Source organism: Gadus macrocephalus, chromosome 13 (assembly GCF_031168955.1).
Source record: "Gadus macrocephalus chromosome 13, ASM3116895v1".
NCBI classification, from domain to species: Eukaryota; Metazoa; Chordata; class Actinopteri; order Gadiformes; family Gadidae; genus Gadus; species Gadus macrocephalus.
Window position 1 is genome coordinate 14,589,851 of NC_082394.1, and position 15,648 is coordinate 14,605,498.

Below are 15,648 nucleotides of genomic sequence, written 5' to 3' on the forward strand. Positions count from 1 at the left end.
TGGACGGTGCATGCCAGTACTCCCTCGGTCCCTGCCCATGCATGTCTCAGAGAATTCCTACTCCGCAGACGCAGGCCCCCTCGATGTTATTCAGCTGCTTACTCATTGAGTATATTTATTCTTTGTTATGTAAATGTTATTACGGTGAGGATTGGAATATGCGTCACATTTACATATTGCCAATTATTCGCCCGCGGTGCATCTACTGGAGGTGTGTGCGTGTTCAATCTCGAGTGCCCCCAATAACATTGACACCTGAATTTCAATGAGAATCGCTTCCTTCAGCATCGTCACCATCACCTAGCGAGAGGGCCTCCCGTCTATTAAAACGCCTTCAGCCAAGCCCTGCTTCTTGGGTGTTCCCTCGCTCCTCCGTGATGGAGGGGAGAGATGACCTTCATGTGTAGGTGTCCAGTGAAGCTCGGCGTGAATATGACTCCTGTCCCGGGCCTCCTGACCCCTGTCTGCCCTGGGTCACGGTGTACTGTAGGGTGGCCTACAGTATGCAGGGCCGTCCTCCTCAAATATTGAACGCTACATGGTGCAGACAAAGCGATGGTGTATGGGAAGAGTGACTCAGACCGGGGGCTGGGTTTTCCTTCCATCCTTTTTCTTGTTTTTGTTTATTTTGATGTGCTTATATCACCCTGTTTACAGATTACACACACACACACACACACACACACACACACACACACACACACACACACACACACACACACACACACAGAATAGGGTTATTTCATAACACTGAACATTCTGGTGAATATTGTTTTGAGGTACAGTATTCTGCATATGTATGTAGCATTCTCTAAAGGCAAACCTATTCAGCAAGTGCCGATTTCTACCAGGCAAGCCCATCTGAATGTAATCTCTCACTCCCACCACTACCAGACATAATTTCTCATCCATCCCTTTCCATTTGAAACGTCCGGGGATAGATGAGATTAGGACACAATAGCGTTACACTCTTGCAACATTTTGGATGGTGGAGCTGATGTTTGTCTCGGCAAGATCAGTTGGATCCAGAGGGCAGAACAGCCAGCGGCCCCGACGGAGCAAGCTAGTGGTAATTATGACATGGTTAATTTGCACAATTTGGGGATGGGCCCATGTTATGCTGTTGGCTTTTGCGTTAACCTTGTCACCTCTGTAGCCACTGTGTGTGTGTGTGTGTGTGTGTGTGTGTGTGTGTGTGTGTGTGTGTGTGTGTGTGTGTGTGTGTGTGTGTGTGTGTGTGTGTGTGTGTGTGTGTGTGTGTGTGTGTGTGTGTGTGTGTGTGTGTGTGTCCAAATAAGCCATGGGTTCTTACTAATTAACTCATCTGCTTCAGTACAGCATAATGTATCCATGCGAAGAAAATAACAAATTTGAGTAAAAACTTAAAGCAAAACTGATTTTGCTTTATTAAGATTTCATATGACTCTAAAAAGATGGAATGGAACGGGTTGATGGACATTGCAATGTTGGATGTCAGTGGTTGATTACAACCATGAAGGTTAATCGTTTAGCAAGCATAGAACTATTTGAAAGTGAACACTGCATGGCGCGTTACAAAGAGAGTAAGAAAACATTTACCCCATCAAATTAGTTCACATAAGATACTTCCTCCGGTCTTCCACGGGTCAATGATCTCCACAACACACACACAAAATCCCTCTACTTGACACGGCTCCTTATGTCTTTAATATTCTTCACTTTGCAAGACCCACACACAGACCTAATCCCTTCTCAATGTACGCACGTGTGGTCATACGATACACGCTGGGACTTTGACGAGGCGAACAGTCCCAGTGTGTATCATATGACCACACTGGGACTGTTCCCGGGCGAAGGCATAGCTCCTCTCACCATCAGGAGTGGTTGTCGTGCTGCTCTTCTCTGAGGAGTTTGTTCTTACACAAACGGACTGAAAATAAAAAACGTACATCCGCCCACATTTACATGCAAGCTTCTCCTCCTACACATCTGTTACATCAGCAGCTTCTAGCTTGCATATAGCTAGCACTGGATCTCACCAGAGCTCTCTCACCGGACCTAGGGTGAGAGAGGACCACTAAACCTTTAATAAAAAAAGACCCTAAATCAAAGCAAACATTGACGATATTATCTACACAATATGCAAACTGCTTATGCCAATAACAATTTATCTAAACAATCCAAAAAGCCAGCCATCTAAAACAAGTTTAAAGAAGCCATTAGCAAGCCATCATAATCACGCTCAAGCCAATAGCAAGCCATGGCTCACAGGACGAATCTTCTTGTCTGGCAGGCTGCATCGATACACGGTGGAGGAGTCAAACATGGCATGGAAGTAGGATGAGGATGAGGCATCAATCATATGAATTGCTGTCAGGGATTTGAGTCACACTCAGGGTATCCTGGTGGGCATGTCGTTGTGGTGGCATCCATATTCATTGTCAATGGATTGCCAACACATGAACACACACACACACACACACACGTTTTCCTTGGCGGCAAATAAGCCTATACATCTTTCCACACTCCTAAGCACCCATCCAACATGTGTCAGTGCAGATAGGAGTCTGCCGTAGTCGCAAGGCTGCGCCCAAATCCACGTTGAGCCTGCTGTCTTCTTCTCAGCGACTCTAAGCTTGCGCTCAAATCCCAAGATTCAAAATGGCCTCCTGCAGCATTGGTGAAATGATTGAAGCTATTAGTGAGGTGTGATAAGGGCCCTGTCAGTACGTTTTCTCCTCTTCTTCCCCCATTTGTTCTATTTGAGGATTTGAAGATCTGTGGTATAGGTTTCCTCGATTACTTTTTGTTGTCGTTTTAGCGTTCATACTAATGTGTCCCTTCCTGTTTTGACAGAAACCTTGGCAAATCTGGACTGAGGGTATCCTGTCTGGGCCTAGGTAAGAAAATTTATTTAACCTGAGTATTTTCCATAGTTTACACCCTGTAATCTCACATTGTTTCATGTTCTTATACAACAAATCAGCGAGAGTGAATAAGAAACAGAAATGGTGGTGTAAAAATAATTTGTAGATGTTATGTAAATGAAAATCAGAGACCGGCATCCCTTAAGGCCCATTCTAAATCAGCTCTTTAATTGTTGCGTGTGTGTGTGTGTGTGTGTGTGTGTGTTGTCGCTGTCTGCATCGTTTACACCTCCCTCGTCGTCGTCTGAACAGGAACATGGGTGACGTTCGGGGGACAGATAACGGATGAGGTGAGAGCAGATGGATTTTGTCCTCTCCGATCACTCAACCAACGCTGTGCGCATCGCCGCTCTCCATATGATCTGTCGCTGCCTGCGCCTATTGCCTGCTTACACTGCAAACATATTGGCAGCCATACGTAGGCGAAAGTCACCTCAGGGCATCACGTAACACGGGCATATATGGGCATATGGAACGGGCATATATAAACACAAACATAACGACGAAGTACAGTCCACGTCGAAGTAATGATCCATTACCCTTTTCTCTTTTCCCATTTCTGTCTCTGTCTTTCTTCCTTTCTCTCTCTTGCTTCCTTCCTCTCCCTCTCTCTATGTGTCTCCACCTCTCTCTGTCTACCCCTCTAACCACTTCTTCCTGACAGACGGCAGAGCAGTTGATGACTCTGGCCTACGAGAACGGCATCAATCTGTTTGACACGGCCGAGGTTTACGCCGCTGGAAAGTAAGTATAGGATTTCTCACAGATCACTTGAGTCCATCAATACACGTCCACTCACTGACCATACACGGCTTGCCTGCTGACCCAGATAGTTGCAGAAGGAATGCACAAGGTACCTCTGCAAGTTCCCTGTGCGTCAGTGGGAAATCCTATTGCTGTTGTTTATCAATCCAACCGTTTCAATAGTAGAACACCTGGGTGTGGAATTGAGCAGCGATGTAAAAAAATGTGCAGGCAAGCGTTCAAAACATGTGAACGTGTTCTTTAGGTTATTTTCTTTGTTCCTTCCATTGTATATAGTGGGATACTGACAGCTAGTTATCAGTTGCTAACATTGAACACATACCGTCTCCATAAGAAGCGATGTGCTTCATGCATTTTCCGGTTGAGAGGACACGCCGCCCCGGGGTTAAAGGAGACGACAGCAAACGTTCCACTGTCGCCACGTGCCTTATAGCTCTGCAGCCTCCTGCAACGCTTCCTCATGGAGGGAAACACGGCAAGAGCTCGGGTTCACACACACATACGCATGTTCGCTCATGTGAACACACACACACACACACACACACACACACACACACACACACACACACACACACACACACACACACACACACACACACACACACACACACACACACACACACACACACACACACACACACACACCAAACAGCCAACAGTCATTTTCTATTGATTAGCTCAGGCTCGATGCAAACGCACAAGTTCCTTCATGTAAACATCAAGACAAGGACCTGGCCTGACCCAGGACTTGGAGCACATGGCTGAGGGAGAGAAGGCATTTGTACACTAAATCGTTACACAAGAGAGATTGTCACAAAGGAGACATGGCTTTGTTCCGTTTATGTGTGATCTCTTGTACATCGTCCTAATGGATTAGTTCCGTTTTGTGGTCTGCAGTGATTGAAATAATCGAAGGGATTATCCTTTCCTCAGTGTACTGCCTTCCTAATCCTGAGACTGTTTCGACGATTCCTTATTTCTCCAAGGCCAATGTCAGTCACTTTTAAGCTTGGAAGTAAAAAAGTAGAATAGAATAGCTTAAATCCATGTTGTGTTGTTCCATCTGCTGCTGCAGCTGTTGCGTGGTAGAGAGAGAGAGAGAGAGAGAGAGAGAGAGAGAGAGAGAGAGAGAGAGAGAGAGAGAGAGAGAGAGAGAGAGAGAGAGAGAGAGAGAGTTGAGAGAGTTGCGCAATCTGTGTAGTGCTCCTATTTTAACAACATTCACTTAGTGTTCTGCTTCAACACCGGGGCGATAAAACCAGCACGGTGTTGACAAACTACAGATTACAGATTTGCACGAGCGCTTAGACCCATCAGTGCGACGCGTTTGCAAGCCGTCCTGGCAACGCACTGTAATCCAACATGTGTTGCTCAGGTGTTAATCCACACACACACACACACACACACACACACACACACACACACACACACACACACACACACACACACACACACACACACACACACACACACACACACACACACACACACACACACACACACACACACACACACAGAACAGTGCTGTTCTATAAAACTGAACATCCTTGTTAACACAGTTTTGCATTACATTATTCGGCATTTAATATTTTGCTCAGCCGGCGCTGAAGGTTAACGTTCACAGTTCACAGTTCACAGTTCACAGTTCACAGTTCACAGTTCACAGTTCACAGTTCATCCGTTTGAGGTTGATGACTTTGCGACCCCCTGGGTCAGGGCAGTAGAATTAGACAGGGTGAATTGTAAGCGGTTCCCTCCAGTCGTAGAGAGGGCAATGCCGGACATGTCAGACATGCTTGTGTTCGAGGAATACAATATGTGCTCTGTGGGAACTAGAGTTAAGCGGATAAGAATTTTTTTACACTTTCTCCAAAAAGAAAAAAACACTCAATTTAAAACCACATATTCTTACAGTTATCACATTGCCATAAAGATAAATTGCAATGTCATGCCTGGATGGAGAAGCATAGCAGTGTAGTAGGCGAAAGAAAAACCATAGGATCAATATGAACATTTGAAATATTTATTTTAAACAAATGTGTGTGTGTGTGTGTGTGTGTGTTTGAGACACACAGGGATGGTATTTAGATAGGGGAGATGATCGGGGAGGGAGCAAATGGTCTGGTGTGCAGTGATTTTGGCCGAAAGACAGAGGAGGTGGATCAATAGCTGAGCCCAGACCCCTCTGGGTTCCAGATAGGTCACACAGCAGGAAGGCCACTCATTTATTACTCACTGGCACGGGCCGAGGTTTTGTCCGAGAGGCCCCTAATGGGCCTCATGTCGGCCCTAATTAGCACCCCTGTGGATGCAAACGAACGGCTGGTGTGGCTCCTACCCTCCACCCCTGCTCCAAGCGGGGGCCTTCTGCAGCCACCACTGAAACACTGCGTCTCATCTACACACACTGTAATGCATACGCAATTACGCGCACTGCATTTATGAATCTATACTTGTGGATGAGGGGTTACGTTTAGCGTGCCGGGTGTTGTATAAAACTGTTGAACTTGGAAGTGTGATGTTTAAATGTTTGCATGAGCAGGATTTTCTCCTGTTTTGTCTCACTCCCTCCCCTGTCCTCCACAGGGCGGAAACCGTGCTGGGCAACATCATAAAGAAGAAAGGTTGGAGGTATGTGTTTCTGTGCTTGTGATTTCCGCCTTTCGCCTCAGCCTTCTTATCTCCCGGCTGATCCTATTGGGACAGAGCAGTAGACTGAGGGGGGGGGGACGCGGGAGAGATAAATAATGGATGGAGTTGACGGTGTCAAAGCCGTACCTTGTCATCCTCCCAAGATAAGGAATGTCAATAAAATGCCTTTTCACTCTGACTTAGCGTCTTCCGTTGGCATCGCTAAGGCCTTGTTTGAAGGGTCCACCTCTACTGTCTCTTGCTCGACCTGGGCAGTGGCCACAGCTCAGCATGTCCTGGCGTCCTCTTGCTGTGTTATGGGATCATGGGATGCATGGAAGAGCAGGAAACGGGGAACGGCAGAGAATGTATGAGAATGTAGAAATGCAGAGTTAGTTAAAAATAAATGGGTTTTGCAAATATCGTGTACCTGTTGATGAAGCCATTGATTCATGGATGCTATATTTAAAAAGAAAGCTGGGTTTATTTTAGACTATTATTTCATATAACTTCCAGATTTCAGCCCTCCACATCAGCAGAAGCTCATGCATGGCCATGATGCTACAGACGATATAATGTGCACACCCCACAACATTCGCATGCAGCTGACACTGTCTATTTAATGCACACACAGTACTACAGAGTGACCCTTCTTAAACTACCCACCACCACCACCGGTCAAGTGGTTTCTCAAGGTTACTTTTGTTCTCTCTTCCTCTTTGCCTCCTCTTCCTCCCTCTGCAGACGCTCCACTCTGGTGATCACAACAAAAATCTACTGGGGCGGAAAGTAAGTAGCACCTCCGTGACGGCCGCCGTCCATCCCGCCGTGAACGCTCCGTTTGGGCTCCGGTGACCGACAGCCCTCCTGATAAATGATCCAAAGTTCCCTCTTCATAGCGGGCCTATCAGGAGTCATTCAAACTGAAATGTTGTCAAGGACTCTCAGTGCAAGCGGCCCTGAGATGTATGATATCATGTGTCTGGGATTGAGGGCGGAGAATAGAGGGCCAACAGAGGTCCGCCCGGGGAACATGGTCTGACGTTATTGTGGCTGGCTGGGTGGGTGACGCCATCCAGAGCCAGGACACTGAAAGATTAATCGGCCCCCCGTGAGGAGATTGACATGATATGATTTGGTTGTGTTTTTTAATCCATAGCGCAATGCTGGGGTTAATTATTTATTGCCGTTAATTGATTATGTATCACCTTTCCGTTGTGTGTTCCAGAGCCGAGACTGAAAGAGGGTTGTCCCGGAAACACATCATAGAAGGTATGGCTTGGCAATCACATGCTGTTAACGTTTATTGTCTTAAATGGTATTTTCGTCAGATGCAGACTTAATGTGATACCTAGTTTAATAGTATAAATGTATGACGATGATGTATCTTTCATCAAATATATGATTTTTTAAATGTCAGCGAGAAAGGAAAAGCAGTTTTAGGCCGATACCAACTTTTGTACACTTAAATGTGAGTACCCTCAGTGAGGCTGTTAAGAATGGCATTTTGAGTTCATAAGCTTATCGTGATATTTAACGAGGTTGTGTGGAGTTCGCCATACTTAAATTTCCATATCCCCAAGCCCCAATAGAAGTTGAGCTGCACCACATTTTAGAAATGCATCACACAACATTTATATCTCAGTTTGTCTAACCCTTAATTAACCCAGCTTGACTTCACACACACGTTTCCTCGTGTACCATCTCAGTGGCGTCCTCTTGGGGTTAGCCAATGTGCAAGATAGTCTTGATAATAACCATGTGATTCAGTCTGCGCGTTAATAGAACGTAGGTTGGGAATGCTCTTGTTTAAACTGACTCGGTTGGGAATGCTCTTGTTTAAACTTCCCTAACTCTTAAAACACATTCCTTTTATAGGTTTAAAAGCCTCGTTGGAAAGACTGCAGTTGGAATATGTGGACGTGGTCTTCGCCAACAGACCGGACCCCAACACCCCGATGGAAGGTGAAACACCTCCCATCGACGAACACTCTCAGCGTGTCTCCCCAAAGATCCTCCCTACATCGAATGCGATCCGACCACACTCTGAAGCCACGTCATGTCGCCCTTTCGGAGGCGTGCTAAGAGCTTCCACCCGCAGCGTGTTGTGGCCTCAGCTGGGGCCGCGCAGAATCCATCTGTTGACATGTCAAAGCGACGGTTCGGGGTCAAGCTGGGGTCACAGGTCAATTTGCTTCTCCGCCGAGACCCTCGAGTTGTGTCCCGTGAGGGGGCAGAGTCTGTTGCGTTGTGGGAGACGTCCGTCAGGGACACGTCAGGTGCCGTCTGACAGGATTTCAAGGGGCAAAATGGGGATGTTATTCTCCTTCCATTCTCCTCCTGCTCTGTACTCGCTGCACACAGTGAGCATGCACAGAGTTCATAATCATTGTAACCATCTGTTTTTTATTAGTTTTTGTATTTCATTCTGCCACAACACTGTTTTGTCTATATTACGTAACAAACCTCATTCTATTTCCCCCGCTTTCCCCCGCTTTCCCCCTAGGGACTGCAGATGAAATGTAGCTTTCTAGCTAATTATGAGACAGTTACTAACTGTCCATTGTCCCTAATAAATAAATAAGTTTAGCATTCACATTTGTCACATACTGGATGATATACATTCAAGCAGAAGTCAACATGACGAAAGAAATCGTCAAATTAAAAGCACTATAGTATATTTTCAACCGGGCATTTCGCCTTTTGTAGCCAACTTTGAATGGCACAAAACAGCTATTGAAAATCTTTTTTAGAAACCTTTCTAAGGCATATTTTTGGTTGAGTCTACAGCCATGCAATAAAATGCAGAGTTGAAGGCCTGCCATCTTCCATTGCATTTCCAATTGGCTCAAGCTTTGTTCCCCTGCAGCTCCTTTCACATTAAGTAGGACAGTCGCTTGTACGATTCCTGCCCTTTAATTTGGTTCAAGCCTTGTTGTGTTGGGAATGGAAGGATGCTGGGGGTTTGTGACCCACCGCCTCATTTGAATGAATCAGCTCATGCATTCAGGACACCAACAGCAAACATCCTGGCCACTGGCCTTGAAATAGCCATCTCTAAAAAACAATTCCTACCAATTAATGCTGGGATCCTATTGAGACAAAGATTTCAAAGAAACCAGAATTGAGAAAAATCCTCCATTACACTTTACATCATGGGCATAATAAAATAATAATAATGTATATAAACAATGGTAGAAGGGCATGAGATTCAAACTGGAAGAAGGAGAAAGACTCCAATGTTGTACGCATGGCCCTCTCTGTGTTACAGAGACAGTGCGGGCGATGACCCATGTGATCAACCAGGGCATGGCTATGTACTGGGGAACATCTCGCTGGAGCCCCATGGAGATCATGGTAAGAGTGCACACGATACACACCCACATTTACACATGCCAACCTCGGATGGCATGCGTCTTTCTGAACTACACTTCCTGTGGAGCACACAACGTATTGCTTCTTTGTTCCATCCCAAAGGCCAGGCCATGTTGCAATGATGCGTGCTTGTGTGTGGGTCCTTTTGCAGGAAGCGTACTCCGTTGCCCGGCAGTTCAACCAGATACCCCCGATCTGTGAGCAAGCCGAGTACCACATGTTCCAGAGGGAGAAGGTGGAGGTACAACTACCTGAGCTCTTCCACAAGATCGGTGAGTCAGGGGACTCAGCTCTAACAGAACATTGCGTGGACGTTTGACTCAGTAATTGGGCACGGTAGGGCCGGAAGGGATGAGTTTTATCTTAGATATTGTTGTCTAGATGTGGTTCTCTGTATTTGTATTGCCTAGTCTGTGTTTGTTATCGCTATGTCCTCGAGCACAACATCTCCATATGGAATGACTAAAAGTGATTTAATGCTCTGTTTATTTTGAGATGTCAGGAAGATGTGTGCTTTTAATGGGCACTATCTTTACAAGGGCTGTGGTTTGACGATAGGATTTAAACTCTCCTGGCATGGAGGGTACACCGAGACATGAATTGCAGTTTAAACTTTGCCCGCTCACGCGATAGAAAGAGAAAATGGCTCGAGGCGGAGTCTTGAATGTAATTTGATTTGAAGTGAGAGTCGGCTGTGAAATCCAAACGCATTGTGCGTCTTCTTTGATCCAAGTGTGCGCCATATCGACCGACAAATAAAGATTGCGATTAATTGAATGGATCCCCTCGGGGCACAACAGGACAGCCACACAGAGCAAGGAATATGGAGCAGAAATGGCCGGGATTCATTCTATTATTTTCACATATGTTAGCTCGTGCAGGTAATACAATATGCAGTCATAGCCAACTGCATTATTAAGAAGGCCCATTATTGGATTTTTACATTACATCTGGAAAAAAAGTGGCCCAAGCTACAGTATATGAGAAGATGCAAAAGATCTTGTATGGTATACATGAACCAAACAGTCATGAATACTGTGTAGGCAACATCCGACCGTGGTTCTCGTTCTTCACATGGTTTGTGTTGTTCCTCAGGTGTGGGGGCCATGACATGGTCGCCCCTGGCCTGTGGCATCATCTCAGGGAAGTACGACAGCGGGGTGCCAGCCTACTCCCGCGCCTCACTCAAGGTACCCCCTCCCCACGACCTGTGTGTGTTTGTGTCCAGATGGAGTGAATCTCGTCACGTATTTCACTTAAAAAGGTTTCACGTATTCAGTTATTTATGGCGGCTTTGATGTTGTTTCAGTTTGGTCTGAAATATCCTACTCTATTTAGTTTCGGTTGTCAAGTTATTTTTTGAATTTCTTTTAGTATTTAAGATTGCCAACTTATTAAAAAGAGAGACGACCTAACATGAACAAAATCATACTTTATTAATACCTTTTGGAATAATAATGACGATTCCATCGAAATGAATACGATATTCACCTTCCATTTTAATAACATTTCCAGTTATTTTTAAAGTCCTGTAGTCCTGTTCCAGTTCAGTTTTAGTTTTTTGTGCAACCGCAGTGTCTTTGTTTGTTTCATTTAACGGAGTGCTTTTCCATCAGTGCTTTATTGATTTCAGTTTCACCTCCCTACAATGACACTGGTGAACTGAGTTTCTTCCTTTATATAACCTCTCTTCCTCCCCGCCCATCTGCGCTGAAACCGCTGTTTGCATCTCCAATTGTTATTCGTGGTTCTTGCAATAACAGCTGTTTGTTTTTCTATGTGTCTTTCAGGTTGTACAACTTGCCGTCTCGCAAACACGTCTTGTGTTGTTGTTTTTTTGTATTTCTCCTGCCCTGTGTTCACCACATCCAGTGTGTGCGCCCCCACACACCCACGCCACAGCCACCACCGCTGCCCTCCATGGATAACAAGATTGCAGTGCACACTTTTTCGATTATATACAAACTTTAAAATATGCACATAAAACGAAAGGAAATTTAAATTCGAGACAAATAATATTATATATAATATTCTCGAGGTTGATCATGGTCCACATTCTACTCCACCCAGCGAACGGTTCTAAGTTGGCTTTCCTTCATTACACACCATTATTTTTCTGCCACACTGAACTCAATCGAACCTATGGCCCCGCAACCCAGAGAGACAGCATATGTCACGCAAGCTGCTAGCATCCTTTTCACACCACAGTTAGTCTTATTAACATAATTCACTACACAATCACACAACGCAAAGTGCCCATGCACAACACACGTTATCGGGAATTAAATTAAACCCATCAGCAGATCTGTGTGTGTGTTTATGTATGTGTGTGTTGGTGTGTGTGTGTGTGTGTGTGTGTGTGTGTGTGTGTGTACGTGTGCCCATGTGCGTGGAGAGTTGTATCCTCAGGACCCAAGAGATGTATTGTCGTCGAACATGCCTTCCCCCGTTTTTAGAGTGCTGACTCAGCGATCCAATTGAGACGTGCCTTTAGGTCTCGAGTCCCTCTTGCCTCCGGGTCCTACAGATACCTCATCCTCGTGTGGTTCGTGTCCTCACTCGTAGCTCGGTCCACATTCAATCCCCAGGTTAATTCCTCAGCCTCCGGCACTGATTTGAAACAAAAAGCCGCCTCTGTCATCGAACGCAGACACGTGCCCCCCCTCCCTCCCGCCGTAGGAGCAGCGCTGGAGAATCCACTCAGTGTCGTGTGCTCGTGTGTGTATTAGTGTGTGTGTGTGTGTGTGTGTGTGTGTGTGTTTGGGCACGCATTTGTGCGAACCCAAAAAAGCACACGGACAACCGGCCCACCTGTGTCCCCCTAAAGCAGAGGACTGGAGGCTCGGGGGGGGGGGGGGGGGGGGTCGTTCTGTGTGCTGAGCAGCTGTGCCGTGTCCTCGACAGGGTTACCAGTGGTTGAAGGACAAGATCCTGAGCGAGGAGGGTCGCCGTCAGCAGGCGAAGTTGAAAGAGCTGCAGGCAATCGCCGAGCGTCTGGGCTGCACTCTGCCCCAGCTCGCCATCGGTACGCTCAGGCCCTCTGCCGCTCTCTCTCTTTCTGTCTGTCTGTCCGTCCCTTCTGACTCCACCACCAACCCCCCGCCACCAACCCCTACTACCACTGACGCTACCACTGACACCACCGCGCCCCTGGTACTTGCTGTCCTGTCGGTGGCCAATTCCGGACATCGCCTGCTTCTGTGTCGTGTCGTACGGTGTTGTAAGTGGGGCCGGGTCGTTGTTCGACGAGGGAGCGGACGACAGCCGACGACGTCGAAGGGCTGTTTTGTTTTTCTACTTGGGGGAACCAAATGATTTTACTGGTCATCATGATTCAATGATTTGGGTCATTTGTGTCCAAGTAGAAAAGGAAAGGAGTGGTCAGGGTAGCTTTGAGGCGTCCCGGGCTGGCCGGACGGGGCAGGCAGCGTCTCGCTGCGCCATGCTTCTCACATGGCTGCGCAGGGTCTTATTACCAACGGGGCGGGTTTGGTTTCCCCCTGACTCAGCCGTCCAGACCTAACGGCACCTATAAATCAGACGGTGGAGGGTGGATGCCATTTATTCACCACGAGAGCGATGGCTCATCGTGCCTCCCCCAACAAACCCTACCCCCCCCCCCCCCCCCAACCCTCACATCTATAACGCTGCAGATTCCAAGACGACTGGATCCTTGAGCCAGCCTCCATAGCAGTACTCAAACCGGATCAGGTTGTATCTGCTTCCTACCGTCGCCCCCCCTGGGATCCTGTTATGCGGCGGGTCACAGATAGCTCTGCTCACGGCCCAGTAGCACTGGCTGCTCCAGTCGCTCCCGGTGACCGTCGCTCCCCCGTCGACCGCCCCCGCCCCGCCCCCGCCCTCGAGCTGTGAATCAGGGGTGCCACCTCTGGTGTCACCGCGTTACGGCCGGCCGGTATCGAGCGAAGACTGAAAGAGGAAATAGCGCCACGGCCCCCGTGTCCCCAGGGCCGGCCGCTTTGGCTCCTGCGGCGCAAGCAGAAAAAGAGAGCCGGATTTATGTGTGCTGCGGCAGCAGTGTGGCGGGCCGGGCGCCTCTGGTTGTGCCTGCGTCGCGGTAATCCTACAGGAAGTCCCTGGGGAAGCCTCTGACGCCCGCGACCGGGGACTCTCCCCCCAAAGTCCTCCTCGCTAATTCTATTCCCAGAGCCACCGCTGGATCCTAATCCCATCGCTCTTTTAATAACACGACGTTTTCCCCTGGCCTCTGTGCACTAATCCGGTTTGGATCGTATTCTGGGCTGTGTGGCTCTGCCCGGTTTAGAGGGGGGGGGGGGGGGGGGGGGGGGGGGGGGTTGGTGTTGTGTGGGGAGTCGTGTAGTAGTTCTTGTCATTGAGGATAATAAGATAAAGCTCACAACCTTATTCTGTTGATTGATATGTGCAAGTGTGCGTGCGTGTGTTTGTGTGTCTATGTGTGTGTGTGTGTGTGTACGTGCGTGTGCGCCTGTGTGTTTGTGCCTGCGTGCGTGTGTGTCTCTGTGTGTCTCTGTGTGTGTGTGTGTGTGTGTGTGAATGTGTGTGTGCGCATGTGTGTTTGTGCCAGTGTGTGTCTCCTTGTGTGTGTGTGTGTGTGTGTCTCTGCATCTGTGTCTCTGTGTGTGTGTGTATGTTTCTGTGTGTGTATTTGTGTGTGTGTGCCTGCGTGTGTGTGTGTGTGTGTGTTGGCGGGGTGGTCACTGCTGTCTACTGGGTCCCCTACAGCGTGGTGCCTACGGAATGAGGGCGTCAGCTCTGTGCTCCTCGGAGCCTCCACCACAGACCAGCTCATGGAGAACATCGGAGCCATACAGGTGAGGCGTCACGGGGGCCACGCGCCGGGGCGGGCGCCGTGGCCCGACGGCCCTCTGCAGGCTAGGCGCCTCTTAACGCGCGTATGCGTCGACACGTGATGAGCTCTAGGTCGGGGGGGACGGGGAATATAGCCAGCCAACCAATGGGGGTTCAGCGCCTTTGACCCGTAAGTCACGCATCACGGCTGGAGAAATGAAGAAAAGTCCTCGGTGGTTTGGAATTCGGTCGGGATTAGAACAGCATACAAAGCTGTAATCTGATAGGATGCGCCTCGATAGGTTCGGCTTCAGGGAGTGTTTGAAGTCTGAGCGCCGGCGTCAAGGTGGGGATCAGATCAGAGCGGTCCGCCAGAACTGACGTAGCATCAGAGCTAGGCTGGGCTTCAATGCTCAACTCGCTGAGAAAGCATTAGCCACGCTGAGAGCTCATCATGTGCTGACCGCTCCAGGGTCCAAGCGGTGGTTGTTTACGAGCCCTACTCCTCTGTTCCCACGCAGGACTTATACATATATATATATATATATATATATCATATAAGTTCAGGGGAGTGGAGGCTCACCACCACCGTAGAGGGAGAGCGCCCCGGGCCGCCTCCCTGCTTCGTGCGCTGATAGCATGCGTAGGTTCAGCGGTCGGACTCCTCTGATCTCCTCATCACGTTAAGTCTGGCCCTCGGGGGCGGGGGGGGCCTCCGGTTGGACTCTTCATAGACGTCAGCGTTCTTTATGTTTAGTTCTGTATTCTCTACGCCGCCTCGCGGCTAAAGGTCTGTGATTATAGACACGCATACGAGAGACCAGCGCCTCCAAACCTTTGACTTATAGTGGACCATTCAATTGTCATCAAGATCTTTCGCGGACCACCTCAAATGTAAACAGGAAACAATAGATAAATAACCATGCAGTGGCTGAGCAAAGAGAGCCCCCTTTATACTAGGTTATTACTGCCAGAAGGCCAGTGTGTTTATTTAGCAAACACAAATGAACACAAAACATCAATGGAAAACATGATTTTTATAAATAACAAGCCAAGCCACTCTCTCTCTGTCCATTTATCCCTACTGGGAATAAATTCCTTCCCAAAAAACGAATGATAAAATCAACCTCCTGATCCTTACAGTTAACCTACACCACCTACTGCAGACTGTAATTGTTTT

At 47.8% G+C, this 15,648-nt stretch overlaps 1 protein-coding gene across 5 annotated transcripts in view; it reads left to right on the plus strand.

The window, feature by feature from the left end:
* kcnab2a (potassium voltage-gated channel subfamily A regulatory beta subunit 2a) overlaps nt 1–15,648 on the plus strand; it is a 75,710-nt gene that overhangs the window by 59,138 nt on the left and 924 nt on the right. For all 5 annotated transcript variants that reach the window (XM_060070033.1, XM_060070035.1, XM_060070034.1 and 2 more), the window contains 12 exons: nt 2,836–2,879; nt 3,159–3,196; nt 3,571–3,650; nt 6,258–6,302; nt 7,047–7,091; nt 7,531–7,574; nt 8,181–8,267; nt 9,574–9,659; nt 9,829–9,949; nt 10,773–10,867; nt 12,582–12,702; nt 14,403–14,491. In XM_060070033.1, coding sequence (XP_059926016.1) covers nt 2,836–2,879; nt 3,159–3,196; nt 3,571–3,650; nt 6,258–6,302; nt 7,047–7,091; nt 7,531–7,574; nt 8,181–8,267; nt 9,574–9,659; nt 9,829–9,949; nt 10,773–10,867; nt 12,582–12,702; nt 14,403–14,491 — 895 coding nt within the window. The remainder of the gene's footprint in view (nt 1–2,835; nt 2,880–3,158; nt 3,197–3,570; nt 3,651–6,257; nt 6,303–7,046; nt 7,092–7,530; nt 7,575–8,180; nt 8,268–9,573; nt 9,660–9,828; nt 9,950–10,772; nt 10,868–12,581; nt 12,703–14,402; nt 14,492–15,648) is intronic.